At 33.0% G+C, this 15,726-nt stretch overlaps 1 protein-coding gene across 1 annotated transcript in view; it reads left to right on the top strand.

Annotated features, from left to right (window-relative positions):
- Positions 1–1,609: 1,609 nt before the first annotated feature.
- SI (sucrase-isomaltase) overlaps positions 1,610–15,726 on the top strand; it is a 101,747-nt gene continuing 87,630 nt past the window's right edge. The window contains exons 1-7 of the mRNA XM_007107987.2: positions 1,610–1,727; positions 2,973–3,109; positions 4,736–4,853; positions 5,145–5,254; positions 12,003–12,154; positions 13,342–13,513; positions 14,951–15,050. Of these exons, the coding sequence (XP_007108049.2) occupies positions 1,610–1,727; positions 2,973–3,109; positions 4,736–4,853; positions 5,145–5,254; positions 12,003–12,154; positions 13,342–13,513; positions 14,951–15,050 (907 nt within the window). The remainder of the gene's footprint in view (positions 1,728–2,972; positions 3,110–4,735; positions 4,854–5,144; positions 5,255–12,002; positions 12,155–13,341; positions 13,514–14,950; positions 15,051–15,726) is intronic.

Below are 15,726 nucleotides of genomic sequence, written 5' to 3'. Positions count from 1 at the left end.
AAAATGGGAAGAGGATAGGTTAACTCTGCTTCTAAAAGTAGGAAAACATTCACAGATGACATGGCACTTGAGCTGGGCATAAATTGGAACTAACCCAGAAGAGCAGATGTGGAAGAATTGAAGAAAGATTAAACAGCGTTTACTAAGAAGACATGTTATTCAAAAAAAAAGATATTTCACTGGTGGGGATAAGATAAGGGTATAATTCTGAAAATATTCTGGAGGTAGAATCAACAGGACTTTTTGAATGATTTAATGTGGTAGCAAGATATGAAAGAGGGAAAATAAGTTTTTAGGTTGGAACAACTGAGTATATAAACTGACATAGATAGCTACAGGAGGAGGGACTGGTATGAGAGGGCAAAAAATTTTATTTTAAAACCAGCAATCTGTAAGAGCAATTACTGTGAAAATTCTGAATTTCTATCTAGGTATATGCCATTGAATTAAAACATATAAAAACATAAAATACAGAAAAGCCATGGAAACTTAAAGACTAGGAGAGATAAGAGATGTATGGTCAAAACTAAGTTAAACAAATAGGTTTTAATATAATTACTAGAGCTCTTCCCTACCTACATTTAGGCACTTCTGGATGCTAACTCAGATGCATAATGTTATCTGAAATGAATATATATTTTTGATATGAGAGTTTGGTATATTTTATTTGCTATTTAAGCATGGAACTTGGATAGCACATAGTTTAATTTTTTTTTTAAGAACCAACTCCTAAATATATACTATATGTATGTGTGTATATATATATATATATATATATATATATATCTGTGTGTGTGTGGTGTATATATATATTTTACAACATTTTATATTGTATTCTTTTTTTTTTTTTGCGGTACGCGGGCCTCTCACTGTTGTGGCCTCTCCCGCTGCGGAGCACAGGCTCCGGACGCGCACGCTCAGCGGCCATGGCTCACGGGCCCAGCCGCTCCGCAGCATGTGTGATCTTCCCGGATCGGGGCACGAACCCGTGTCCCCTGCATCGGCAGGCGGACTCTCAACCACTGCGCCACCAGGGAAGCCCTATATTGTATTATTTTATATAAGTTATTTTCTTTACCACATATTTATATTTATATTCTTTTCCACAATATACTTATAAGAAAGCACTGTTGGAATTGGAGAGCAATAGTACGAAGAACTGGATTTTTTTACTTTGAAAAAAATAAAATTTTCTCTAAGCCTTGAGTTCCTAATGAGTAAAATGTGAATAACAGCATCTCCTTCATACAATTGTGGAATTAAGGAACATAATGCAAGCATAAGCTTTCTTTGACTTGAAAAAATGTTCTAAAATGAGAGAGCAAGATGCACCTACTTGGAGATCTTTTTCGTTTTGTATTTTCATTTTAGTGTACTACTATAATGTGCATCACTAATTCATTCTTTTTACTTAAAACTGCATGTGTTGTTTACACTTTTGCCAATGTGTATTATTTTACATTATAAACTGATAGAGCTCTCTGCGGCTCTGCTTGTGTTATGCTTAGTAGACAAAAAAACCAAATGTGCATAATTTTATATTAATAATGGTCACTTATTGTAGTTGTATATTCTACATTTCAAACATATATTCCTTTTCTTTCTTTAGATGGCAAGGAAGAAATTTACTGGATTAGAAATCTCTCTGATTGTCCTCTTTGCTATAGTTACAATACTAGCTATTGCCCTAATTGCTGTTTTAGCAACTAAGACACCTGCTGTTGAAGGTAAATAATATTGAAAATACTTATTATAGTGAGGTTGAGATAAAGTTTACTACATAATAATTATGGATTTTGAAAAGTAATCTATATGAGATGAAATGCATGAAGAAAGATCTCAGGTGCGTTGCACAATTACTACAACTTTTTCTGTCCATTATATTGCAGGTTTTTCAATGAAGCATCATTGTAATTAAGAAATCTATGTGCTTTGATATTAATGGCCTTCCCCATATTATGTTCCTTAAGAAACAGCAAAGAGGCAAAAGGATCAGGTTGTTAATGAACAGTGGAATAATCATCTATAGTTACCAGTGAGGTTTTTCTAACTAGTAGGAAATCTCATTAGTGAGGTTTTGCTCTGGGTTTCAGACACCTGCAGGGATGCGGGGGTGGGGGGAATTTAGGGGGATAATCTCTTTGTCATAGGCTTATTTTTTTATTAAGAAGAGAGATGTTGTATGAGAAAAACAGGTAGCAGGAATGAAACAGGCTTGAAACATTTATCTTTTTTTTTTCTGAATTTTTCTATCCTGATTTAAGGTTGATACATGCCACTCTGATCCACCTAATCTACTTTTTCTTTCTTCATCATACTGTCTTGACTATATCAGAATTGGAAAAAAAATTGCAAATTATCTTCTAATCTAACAGTAGTTAGCATTTTCTGCTGCCTCTGGTCTCTTGTTTTACCTTCTTTTAGTAAACTGAAATCTCACTACATTGTGAAGCAATCAAATTTATCTTCCCCATCTCTGATTGCTAGAAAGTCGCTCTTTATTACACAGAGCTGGGATTTAGTTTTCTTTACTATTCCCTGCTTTCTCTTCTATTCACTTCAAGTATCTTCTTCCTCTTAATCTTCTCTTTTCTGCTCTAATTCTTGTCTCCTTCTCTACATCCTTTCCCCATCCATGTTTTTCCACCTTCTTTCTTCATCTCTAAAACACAATTTTTAAGCACAGTGGGAATATACATTTTGTTTCCTTTTGAATCTACCTCAAGATCTCCTGTGAATGTATTTTGATTCTCTGAAGGAACAGTCAACAGGGCTTTGACAGTTTTAAATATCATTTGGATCTTTCCCTTTTGGTGACTAGGACTTGAATTTGTGGGGTTTTTTTAATGCAAAGTTTATGTTAATTTTCATTATATATATATTTATGAATACTTTCAATGTATTTGTTACTTGAAAATTTGGAAAATTAATTTAAAACCATGTTTTCTTTTATTGACCTTTTTCTTTCCCAGAAGTCAGTGGTTCTACTTCAACGCCTGCTACCATTCGCACAACCACTGTGTATCCTGGTTCAGGAAAATGTCCAAGGGTGCTAAATGATCTTATCAATGAGAGAATAAACTGCATTCCAGAACAATTTCCAACACAGGTCTGCAACAAAAGTCTTGAATATTTTTATGAATAGATATATAGTATGATAATTATATTAAGATAAGTATATTAAGATAATTATTTAATATTGGATCAGTTCCATATTTTTAAAACTCTAGCCATTAATTAGGCTGCATTTCTTTTTATTGTATTTATGTATAAACAGATGAGAGATAATGGAAATTACTGAGCTTGCTTTTCTGTACTTCCTTTCAATTCAAATTAACAAGTTAATATTTTCCCATGCTTAACAAGCTATTGTTAAATTTATAAATCTTCATGAAATTCTATCCTCTCTAACCTACTTAAAAAAAAAGTATAACCTTTGACAATATAGAACATTTGAGAAAGATATCTACATTCTATTAAAGTATTTGTGATGATAACATTAAGAATAGTCTGGGAAAACAAAGTAACATTGATTCTTCTAATTTTTAAAAATTATTTATTTTTATTATTTGGTAATTGGGGAGAAGGAGCTCAAATGGAGAAAAGTAAGTGTAACTGAATGGATTCACATAACCCTAGTTGACTCTCCCTTGGTCTTCATAACTTGCGTGGGATTAAAATGTCAATGAGTGAATTTATGTGTGTGTGTGTGTGTGTGTGTGCGTGTGTGTGTGTATTCCCATTTTGCAATGTCTATATCAAAAGTCACACATACTTTAGTTTCTGTTAGGTAATGACCCTCCAAAATGCTCAGCTCCCATTTGCTCTCATTTGCAGTATACATATTTGCATGTGTACGTGTGCACGCATGTGTGTATGTGTACCTGATGTCATTTTAATTTGATATTAAAAATAGGAGAGAAGTTAACATGTATATCATCAGCTGGTAAAAGTGGAGGCTTTTAACATTTTTTTCAAGGCAAATAGCCAAGAAGAAAAAGCTCACAAGCATTCAAATTATGAAAACATGTCACACTATTAAATTTAAATATTAAATAGATTTTTGATTATACCAATGTTAACACACAGCAGCACCATGTGACTCAATTTTTACTATAAACATATATAATTTTTCTTCCACTTCATATAATCTTTCCATATAGATCATAAAATTACTGAGAATTTAGTATTTTACTTTATTAACTGGATGTTGCAACAACTGGCACATAAACTAGTTTAAATCATATTGAACTATTAATTTTCTGGAAATAACTACCTTAAACATTTTATGTAGGCTTAAGTTTAGGGCCATATCTTCATCTTTATAGCCTCAATTGCAACTTGATACATAATTGGTACACAATAAATATTTTAGTTCTTCTGCATTGACTACATGACAACAGAATAGACTGTAATTATCCAGAGGGCAGGAACCTTTAAAATAACATGAGCTTACAATAATGTGTATTGATATGTAAATCTGATAAATCACAACTCAGAACATCAGTCTCTGATAGGGTGTAATTGATTCAATTCATCAAATATTTACATTTCTTCCAAGTGAAAGGAACAAAAGAATAAATGATATTTTAGCACATTATATATTTGAGGAAATAAGATTTTTTTAAACATTCACTCAGACATTTATTGGAATGAGTGTATGTTTAAAAAATAGAGATTGACCCATATGATAACAATACTAACCCCATGATTCCTTTAATAAATGTTTTATCAGACACTTTGTGCAGCTCGAGGTTGCTGCTGGAGACCATGGAATAATTCTGTAATTCCTTGGTGCTTCTTCGTAGATAACCATGGCTATAATGCTGAGGGAACAACATCAACAATTACTGGTGAGACGTGTTCTATCATGATGATCCAATATATTTTAAGTTGAATGAAAAAAGTACATTTAAAAATTTTCTTTGGAAAGATATCTTAAATAAAATCAAATGGGAAATATGTACACAAAAATGTTCAAATTGGTATATTAAGGACATTTTTTGCATGATTGTATCTTCCAAATGAAAAAAAAGTCATTATATGTGACAGGCAAGAAAATTAGAAAACGTGAAAATATTTAATACTTATTAATCTTTGTAAATAAAGTCATAATTCATGCAAACTTTTTTTCTTTCTTTAAGGACTTGAAGCCAAATTAAACAGGATACCTTCACCAACACTATTTGGAAATGACATTGACACTGTTCTCCTCACAACTCAAAGTCAGACACCCAAGCGTTTCCGGTTCAAGGTTTGGTCTTTGAGATTTCTAAAGAAAAGTTATTAATAAAACATGTTATGAATACACTTTTCACCCCAACAAGACATTTCCCTCTTAATAAATATTTATTCCAAAGCAAAGAACTAGTTTAGACTCATTACTCCACTTCTCTGAGACTGTTTACTCAAATATAACATAAGAAATTTTTCTCTGGCAGTAGTTTTTGAATAATTTAATAATATAGTCAATGTAAAATATTTGGTACAGTGTCCTGAGAAGAATAAACACTCAAAAAACTTTAGTAATTTTTTGTTATTCAACTAAAGACTGCGATAAAAGATTAGTTTAAAATTTAATTTGAGAAAGATGTTAATTGTTCTATATCAATGTGACACACTCTAGTTCTTTTTACTGATATCACTTCTAGTCATGATTTTTTTTTTGGATTTTATTATTTTTTTATACATCAGGTTCTTATTAGTTATCTATTTTATACATATTAGAGCATATATGTCAATCCAAATCTCCCAATTCTTCCCACCACAACAACCCTCCACCCCTGCTTTCCCCCCTTGGTGTCCATATGTTTGTTCTCTACATCTGTGTCTCTATTTCTGACTTGCACACTGGTTCATCTGTACCATTTTTCTAGATTACACATATATGCATTCATATTCAGTATTTCTTTTTCTCTTTCTGAGTTATTTCACTCTGTATGACAGTCTCTAGGTCCATTCACATCTCTACAAATGACCCAATTTCATTCCTTTTTATGAGAGTAATATTCCATTGTATATATATACCACATCTTCTTTATCCATTTGTCTGTCGATGGGCATTTAGGTTACTTCCATGACCTGGCTGTTGTAAATAGTGCTGCAATGAACACTGGGGTGCATGTGTCTTTTTGAATTATGGTTTTCTCTGGGTATACGCCCAGTAGTGGGATTGCTGGGTTATATGGTAGTTATATTTTTAGTTTTTTAAGGAACTTCCATACTGTTCTCCATAGTGGTTCTATCAATTTACATTCCCACCAAGAGTGCAAGAGGGTTCCCTTTTCTCCACACTCTCTCCAGCATTTGTTGTTTGTAGATTTTCTGATGATGCCCATTTTAAGCGGTGTGAGGTGCTACCTCATTGTAGTTTTGATTTGCATTTCTCTAATAACTAGTGATGTTGAGCAGCTTTTCATGTGCCTCTTGGCCATCTGTATGTCTTCTCTGGAGAAATGTCTGTTTAGATCTTCTCCCCATTTTTTGATTGGGTTGTTTTTTATTTTTATTAAGCTGAATGAGCTGTCTATATATTTTGGAGATTAATCCTTTGTTTGTTGATTCATTTGCAAAAGTTATCTCCCATTCTGAGGGTTGTCATTATATTTTGTTTATAGTTTCCTTTGCTGTGCAAAAGCTTTTAAGTTTCATGAGGTCCCATTTGTTTATTTTTGTTTTTATTTGCATTACTCTAGGAGGTGGGTCAAAAAGGATCTTGCTGTGATTTATGTCAAAGAGTGTTCTGCCTATGTTTTCCTCTAAGAGTTTGATAGTGTCTGGCCTTACATTTAGGTCTTTAACCCATTTTGAGTTTATTCTTGTGTGTGGTGTTAGGGAGTGTTCTAATTTCATACTTTTACATGTAGCTGTCCAGTTTTCCCAGCACCACTTATTGAAGAGGCTGTCTTTTCTCCACTGTATATCCTTCCCTCCTTTATCAAAGAAAAGGTGACCATATGTGTGTGGGTTTATCTCTGGGCTTTCTATCCTGTTCCACTGATTATTGAAGAGACTGTCTTTTCTCCATTGTATATCCTTGCCTCCTTTGTCATAGATTAGTTGAGCATAGGTTTATCGGTTTATCTCTGGGCTTTCTATCCTTTTCCATTGATCTGTTTTTGTGCCAGTACCATATTGTCTTGATTACCATAGATTTGTAGTATAGTCTGAAGTCAGCGAGTCTGATTCCTCTAGGTCCGTTTTTCCCCTCAAGATTGCTTTGGCTATTTGGGGTCTTTTGTGTCCATACAAATTTTAAATGTTCTGTTCTAGTTCTGTAAAAAATACTTTTGGTAATTTGATAGGGATTGCACTGAATCTGTAGATTGCTTTAGGTAAAATAGTGATTTTCACAATATCGATTCTTCCAATCCAAGAACATGGTCTATCTCTCCATCTGTTTGTGTCATCTTTGATTTCTTTCATCAGTGTCTTATAGTTTTCTGAGTTCAGGTCTTTTACTTTCATAGGTAGGTTTATTCCTAGGTATTTTATTCATTTTGTTGCAATGATAAATGGAAGTGTTTCCTTAATTTCTCTTTCTGATCTTTCGTTATTAGTACATAGGAATGCAAGAGATTTCTGTGCATTCATTTTATATCCTGCAACTTTACAAAATTCATTGATTAGCTCTAGCAGTTTTCTGGTGGCATCTTTAGGATTATCTATGTATAGTATCATGTCATCTGCAAACAGTGACAGTTTTATTTCTTTTCCAATTTGTATCCCTTTTGTTTCTTTTTCTTCTCTGATTGCCATGGCTAGGACTTCCAAAACTGTGTTGAATAATAGTGGTGAAAGTGGACATCCTTGTCTTGTTTCTGATCTTAGAGTAAATGCTTTCAGTTTTTCTCCTTTGAGAATGATGTTTGCTGTGGGTTTGTCATATATGGCCTTTATTATATTGAGGTAGGTTCCCTCTATGCCTACTTTCTGGAGGGTTTTTATCATAAATGAGTGTTGAATTTTGTCGAAAGTTTTCTCTGCATATACTGAGATGATCATATGTTTTTTATTCTTCAGTTTGTTAATATGGTGTATCACATTGATTGATTTGTGTATATTGAAGAATCCTTTCATCCTTGGAAAAAATCCCACTTGATATGGTGTATGACACTTTTAAGGAGTTGTTTTATTCTGTTTGCTAGTATTTTGCTGAGGATTTTTGCATTTATATTCATCAGTGATGTTGGTGTGCCATTTTCTTTTTGTGTAGTATCTTTGTCTGGTTTTGGTATCAGGGTGATGGTGGCCTCGTAGAATGAGTTTGGGAGTGTTCCTTCCTCTGCAATTTTTTTGAAGAGTTTGAGAAAGATGGGTGTTAGCTCTTCTCTAAATGTTTGATAAAATTCACTTTAACCATCTGGTCCTGGACTTTTGTTTGTTGGAAGATTTTAATCACAGTTTCAATTTCAGTGCTTGTGATTGTTCTGTTCATATTTTCTATTTCTTCCTGGTTCAGTCTTGGAAGCTTATAGCTTTCTAAGAATTTGTCCATTTCTTCCAGGTTGTCCATTTTATTGGCAAAAATTTGCTTGTAGTAGTCTCTTATGATGTTTGTATTTCTGCGGTGTCCATTGTAACTTCTCCTTTTCATTTCTAATTTTATTGTTTTGAGTCCTCCAGCTTTTTCTTGATGAGTCTGGCTGAAAGTTTATCAATTTTGTTTATCTTCTCAAAGAACCAGCTTTTAGTACTGATCTTTGCTATTGTTTTCTTTGTTTCTATTTCATTTATTTCTGCTCTGATCTTTATGACTTCTTTGCTGCATCCCATGGGTTTTGGATCATCGTTTTTTCATTGTCATTTGTCTCTAGATATTTTTTGATTTCCTCTTTGATTTCTTCAGTGATCTCTTGGTTATTTAGCAACATATTGTTTAGCCTCCATGTGTTTGTGTTTTTTACGTTTTAGTCCCTGTAATTGATTTCTAATCCCATAGCGTTGTTGTCAGAAAACATGCTTGATATGATTTCAATTTTCTTAAATTTACTGAGGCTTGATTTGTGACCCAAGATGTGATCTATCCTGGAGAATGTTCCATGTGCACTTGAGAAGAAAGTGTAATCTTCTGTTTTTGGATGGAATGTCCTATACACATCAATTAAATCTATCTGGTCTATTGTGTCATTTAAAGCTTGTGTTTCCTTATTAATTTTCTCTCTGGATGATCTGTCCATTAGTGTAAGTGAGGTGTTAAAGTCCCACACTATTTTTGTGTTACTGCCAATTCCCTCTTTTATAGCTGTTAGCATTTGACTTATTTATTGAGGTGCTGCTATGTTGGGTGCATATGTATTTATAATTATTACGTCTTCTTCTTGGATTGATCCCTTGATCATTATGTAGTGTCCTTCCTTGTCTCTTGTAACATTCTCTATTTTAAAGTCTATTTTTTCTGATATGACTATTGCTACTCCTTTTGATTTCCATTTGCATGGAATATCTTTTGCCAACCCCTCACTTTCACTTTGTATGTGTCCCTAGGTCTGAAGTGGGTCTCTCGTAGACAGCATATATATGTGTCTTGTTTTTTTATCCATTCAGTGAACCTGTGTCTTTTGGTTAGAGCATTTAATCCATACACATTTAAGGTAATTATCAATATGTATGTTCCTGTTACCATTTTCTTAATTGTTTTGGGTTTGTTTTGTAGATCATTTTCTTCTCTTGTGTTTCCCAATTAGAAAAGTTCCTTTAGCGTTTGTTGTAGAGCTGGTTTGGTGGTGCTGAATTCTCTTAGCTTTTGCTTGTCTGTAAAGCTTTGATATCTCCTTTGAATCTGAATGAGATCCTTGCCGGGTAGAGTAATCTTGGTTGTAGGTTCTTTCCTTTAGAAAGAGAATAGTTTTTCTTTCCTTTCACCATTTAAATATATCATGCCACTCCCTTCTGGCTTGTAGAGTTTCTGCCAAGAAATTAGCTGTTAACCTTATGGGATTTCCCTTGTATGTTATTTGTCATTTTTCTCTTGTTGCTTTTAATAGTTTTTCTTTTCCTTTAATTTTTGTCAGTTTGATTACCATGTGTCTTGGCTGGTTTCTCCTTGGGTTTATCCTGCCTGGGACTCTCTGCACTTCCTGGACTTGGGTGGCTATTTCCTTTCCCATGTTAGGGAAGTTTTTGACTATAATCTCTTCAAATATTTTCTCAGGTCCTCTCTCTCTCTCTTCTCCTTCTGGGACCCCTATATTATGAATGTTGGTGCATTTTATATTGTCCCAGATGTCTCTTAGGCTCTCTTCATTTCTTTTCATTCTTTTTTCTCTATTCTCTTCCATGGCAGTGCAGCCTACCATTCTGTCTTTCAGGTAACTTATCCGTTCTTCTGCCTCAGTTATTCTGCTATTGATTCCTTCTAGTGTATTTTTCATTTCAGTTATTGTATTGTTCATCTATGTCTGTTTGTTCTTTAATTCCTCTAGGTCTTTGTTAAACATTTCTTGCACCTTCTCAATCTTTGCCTCTATTCTTTTTCCAAGTTTCTGGATCATCTTCCGTATCATTATTCTGAATTCTTTTTCTGGAAGGTTACCTATCTCCACTTTATTTAGCGTTTTTCTGGGTTTTTATCTTGTTCCTTCATCTGATACATAGTCCTCTGCTTTTTCATTTTGTCTCTCTTCCTGTGAATGTGGTTTTCCTTCCACAGGTGGCAGGATTGTAGTTCTTTTTGTTTCTACTGTCTGCCTTCTGGTGGATGAGGCCATCTAGGAGGCTTGTGCAAGCTTCCTGATGGGAGGGACTGGTTGTGGGTAGAGCTAGGTTTTACTCTGGTCGGCAGAGTTCAGTAAAACTTTAATGCACTTGTCTGCTGGTAGGTGGGGCTGAGTTCCCTCCCTGTTGGTTGTTTGGCCTGAGGTGACTGAGCACTGGAGGCTACAGGCTCTTTGGTGGGGCTAATGGCAGACTCTGGGAGGGTTCATGCCAAGGAGTACTTCCCAGAACTTCTGCTGCCAGTGTCCTTGTCCCCATGGTGAGCTACAGCCAACCCCCACCTCTGCAGGAGGCCCTCCAAACCAGCAGGTAGGTCTGGTTCAGTCTCCTATGGGGTCACTGCTCCTTTCTCCTGGGTCCTTATGTGCACACTACTTTGTTTGTGCCCTCCAAGAGTAGAGTCTCTGTTTCCCTCATTCCTGTTGACGTCCTGCAATCAAATCCCACTAGCCTTCAAAGTCTGATTCTCTGGGAATTCCTCATCACATTGCCAGACCCTTAGGCTCAGGAGCCTGATGTGGGGCTCAGAACTTTCACTCTAGTGGGTAGACTTCTGTGGTATAATTGTTCTCCAGTTTGTTCTCCAGTTTGTGAGTGCTTATGGGATATGATTTTTATTGTGATTGCACCCCTCCTACCGTCTCACTGAGGCTTCTCCTTTGTCTTTGGATGTCGGGTATTTTTTGGTGAGTTCCAATGTCTTCCTGCTGATAACTGTTCGTTAATTAGTTGTGATTCCAGTGCTCTCGCAAGAGGGAGTGCTCTAGTCATGATTTTAAAGAAACTAATTTCTGCTGTTTTTTTACCAAGTAGTTTATTAGTATCGTCTTTTGGATTTGGCAGTGAAAACACTATATCCTTTGTACATTACCTTTTAACCAAAATTTCACAAAAATTAAGATTTTATTTTAAACAAAATTCAAAATTCTTGCAGGATTTTTAAGCAGGTGATCACTGAAATGTAACAAGGATAATTAAATTACAAAAACCCAGTATTCAAGAATCAATATTTAATAATATCATTTTTTTTATATTGGTCAATAAAAATTTTTATTTAATATAGTACCATTATGACCAACTAATTCTATTAATTCCTTTACAATTTATTCTGTGCATAGCCATTCAGCAATATTAAAGTTAAGTTTATGACTAGGTTAATAACTCATCTATAAAATTATTAAATTTATTATTTCATGTTTAGAACTCACATTTAATACTTAGTTCAGAATTGAAAAATTAAATAACAGTTTTGAATCAAATAATGCTAATTTTTCAAATCTTTGCAGATTACTGATCCAAATAATAGAAGATATGAAGTTCCTCATCAGTTTGTAAAAGAATTTAGTGGAACTGCAGCTTCTGATACATTGTATGATGTGAAGGTTATAGACAATCCATTTAACATTAAAGTTTATAGAAAAAGCAATGATAGACTTTTGTAAGTAATTATTTTATATTAATAAAAGATTAAATAATTGGTCAATTTTATTATGTTTTCATAGAATTATGAAAGTCTTAATTTTAGGGCATTTTCAGAAAGATTAAATTTCCTCCCAAAAGAGGGTGGGTGTACATGTTTTAAAGATTATAATGTTAAAGAGATTTTAATTTCTCATGGAAGAAAGGAATAAGAACATGAATGAAAGTATAGAAATGGGGCCAACCAAAGTTGAAGGTGAAGAGCATTACTGATACAATCTAAGCCTTGTTTATATTTTTGCATACTTAAACTCCTGTTGTGTCTTTTCCCCATTATTTATCATATTCTGTTGTCAGTTTGTAGTGTCAAATAGTTACTAAGCAGAGAGTGACGAATTTCCATAGTACAATTAGAGGATTTTTCATATATATGTATGAAATTAAATTGAGTATATATTAACATATAATAAATTTAAATACTATATATATATTAATTTAAATATTACCTGAATGCCTTCATTATAAATGTATTTTGAGGGATACTTGTTGCAAAGAATTTAATAACTTTCAAGATTATAGCTCTTGAATCTCCAAGAAAGGTTAATTAAACAATTGTCAAGACTGAATATCAGCAATTATTTTCTGTAAATATATTTTAATAACTTGTGATTGAGTTTATGTTAAATCACAGAAATGCTGTTTAACATTTCTCATAGTATATATTTGATATGCATAAAACATGTAACCTTTCTCTTTTTGGAAAAATAATTTTCAACTTAATTTTAATATATATATTAGAGGTACGGAAACCAGTATAGTACTGTATTTTAAAACTCTGTCTCTGGAGCAAAGCAGAACTATGTCTGAAATTTGGCTCTGCTGCCTAACCTTGAAAACATGAATAAATTTGTCCAATTTGTGTCATTTGTGAAACGAAATTTATAATGGTAGTTGTGCTTTAGGATTTTGGTGAAGATAAAAGGAGAGAATGCATGTGAAGAATCATATTGATGATGATGAAACAAATTGTGTTGATGGAATTAACAAGTTCTGGTTATGGTATAAAATTCATGTGTTACTAAGAATTGATAATAGCTAAAGACTGACATATTTAAAATGCAATATTCTGGATGATAACATAGACCTGTATTTAGTAGAACGTTTTATATGCTTCTAGCTCATTTATTTATTTATTTCATGCTACAGGTTTGACACCAGCATTGGTCCACTGGTATACTCTGACCAGTATTTACAGATCTCAGCCAGACTTTCCAGTGAATATATTTATGGTATTGGGGAACATATTCATAAGAGATTTCGCCATGATTTATATTGGAAAACATGGCCAATTTTTACTCGGGATCAACTTCCTGGTGATGTAAGCCACTCTCTTTCTTGTTATAAATAAAATAGGTATATTTGAGGATAATTTTAGCCTGTTTGAAGCCATTATTTATTTGATGTTAGTGATACACATTCCAGAAGCTTGTTTACTTTAGGGGTGAGGATTGATATCAAAGTCCTAAAATAAATAAGTGACCAACTGATTTTATGAATATTTTAAAATATATTTCCAATTTAGGAATGTTTTCTTTTGATTTTCACTTTTATATTTTATCATTCCACTCTTGTACTTAAACCTATCCAGGGTTAGTTATTGCACAAGAATAATTCCAAGCACCTTGTTTTACATGGCTTTGTTTGTATGATATGGTGTCTGTCTATCTACTGGACATCATGTCCTGCATCTATACCCACTTTTTCCTTTACCATAACATATCATCATCTTTCTTAAATTCACATATTTTCACAAGAGGTTAGTTCTCTTTGTAAGTGCTAAACCTTGAAGTTCTTTATTATTTATACAAGTCATTGACAGCTCGGTTGGTTTCGCCTCTTAAGAACTTTTCCCAAACTCCTCCATGCAGAGTTAATCTTTACTTCCTAACCCTTTATTCATATTTTAATATGACAAACATCACAGTGTATTATTTGTGTATACATTTGTCTGTACTTCTAGAATATGCGACTCTTCGGGACAAAAACCATACCATTATAAAAACTTTTTTTATTCATTCATGATTGCTTTGAGTCAAATGTTAATGATTTTTAAAATGCTGATGCTCTTTCATTGCTCAAAATGAATGTGAGTTGTTGTTTTAAAGACCCTCATTTCGTACAAAAATATTAACAAATTTTGCCAATCTTTGTTTACAGCATCACTGTCTATAATAAACACCTAATAAATACCAGGCTAATAAATACCTCATAGCTTTTTCATACATCTTTCCTTTGAACTTCCATACCCAATCAGCCAAGAAGTCTTTCTTCTTTCACTTAAGTTCATTTCCAATTTTCCTCCACCACTTCATCTACTCATCAGCTCTCAACGACTGTACTGCAAAAGTTCTATGAGGGTGGACATCATTTTGGAATTCCCTACAATACCTTGGGCATACATGAGACATAATGGATAAGCATGCTATTACCCTATCATGGATAACTTTTTTTCTTTAATTGAAGTATAGTTGATTAATATCTTATTAAAACTCATTTAATCATAATAAAACATAAAGGAAAATAAACAATAGTATAATATATAGTTATATATTTATATCTTAATGTATTAATAATTAAAATAAGTTCAACGTTTTTTGTGCTACAATATTTCATATGGTATTTATATAGAGAAAATTGTTATAGGAGTATGGGAGTAAGTTAAATATGAAGAGTAAATTACAAGAATAAGTTGGAATCCATAAAGTCCATTTTCAATGTATAATCTTTTTATTTTAAATAAATTTATGCCTTATAGAATAATAATAATTTATATGGCCATCAAACATTCTTCATGTGCATTGAAGATACTTCTGGAAAGTCATTTGGTGTTTTCTTAATGAACAGCAATGCCATGGGTAAGAGTAATTTATCTGATAATATATTTAAATGAGACTTGAAATGTTTTAACTGCTTTCTTTATTCCAATCATAGGTATTGCATACCAGAGTAAACTTTGTTGTTACTGATTTAGAAGGTGAAATTATTATAAGCAGATTTTGTAGTTAGTGAGACATGGATTTTTGCATATCTGTGCTTCTGTTTGAGAGAAAGTATGCTGTATTGTGATATTCAGGCACTTCATTTTCCCTCCAGAGGAACACTGAACACATCCATACAAATGAATATTCCCATTCACATAGCCTCATTTGTTAAGATAAGTTAATATGTCACTCCAGATAAAAAACAGAAAGGTCTATATGGGGATAAAAAGAAGCAAGAATGATCTTTTTAATTTTATCATAATTCAAATAGTGTAGAACCTTTTGTTTTTTAATGTCATGAATAATGCAATACCTAAATTGGATAGGTGGATCAGTGATAGTAAAAACTACAAAAATTTAAGCAAGAGGTGTATACCATATGGTTATTCAGACAATTACTATGTCTTGCATATAGACAAATTAAAAACCTATGTAATTTTTTTCTTAGAAATCAACATGTGATAATATGATGTTTCACAGAATCTTCAATTAAAATAACTAATTGAAATGCAATTTTAAAAAGAAATCCTTTTGTTGTAAAAAGATGGAT

Source organism: Physeter macrocephalus, chromosome 1 (assembly GCF_002837175.3).
Source record: "Physeter macrocephalus isolate SW-GA chromosome 1, ASM283717v5, whole genome shotgun sequence".
Lineage (NCBI taxonomy): Eukaryota > Metazoa > Chordata > Mammalia > Artiodactyla > Physeteridae > Physeter > Physeter macrocephalus.
This window is presented reverse-complemented; position numbering and strand designations above follow the sequence as displayed.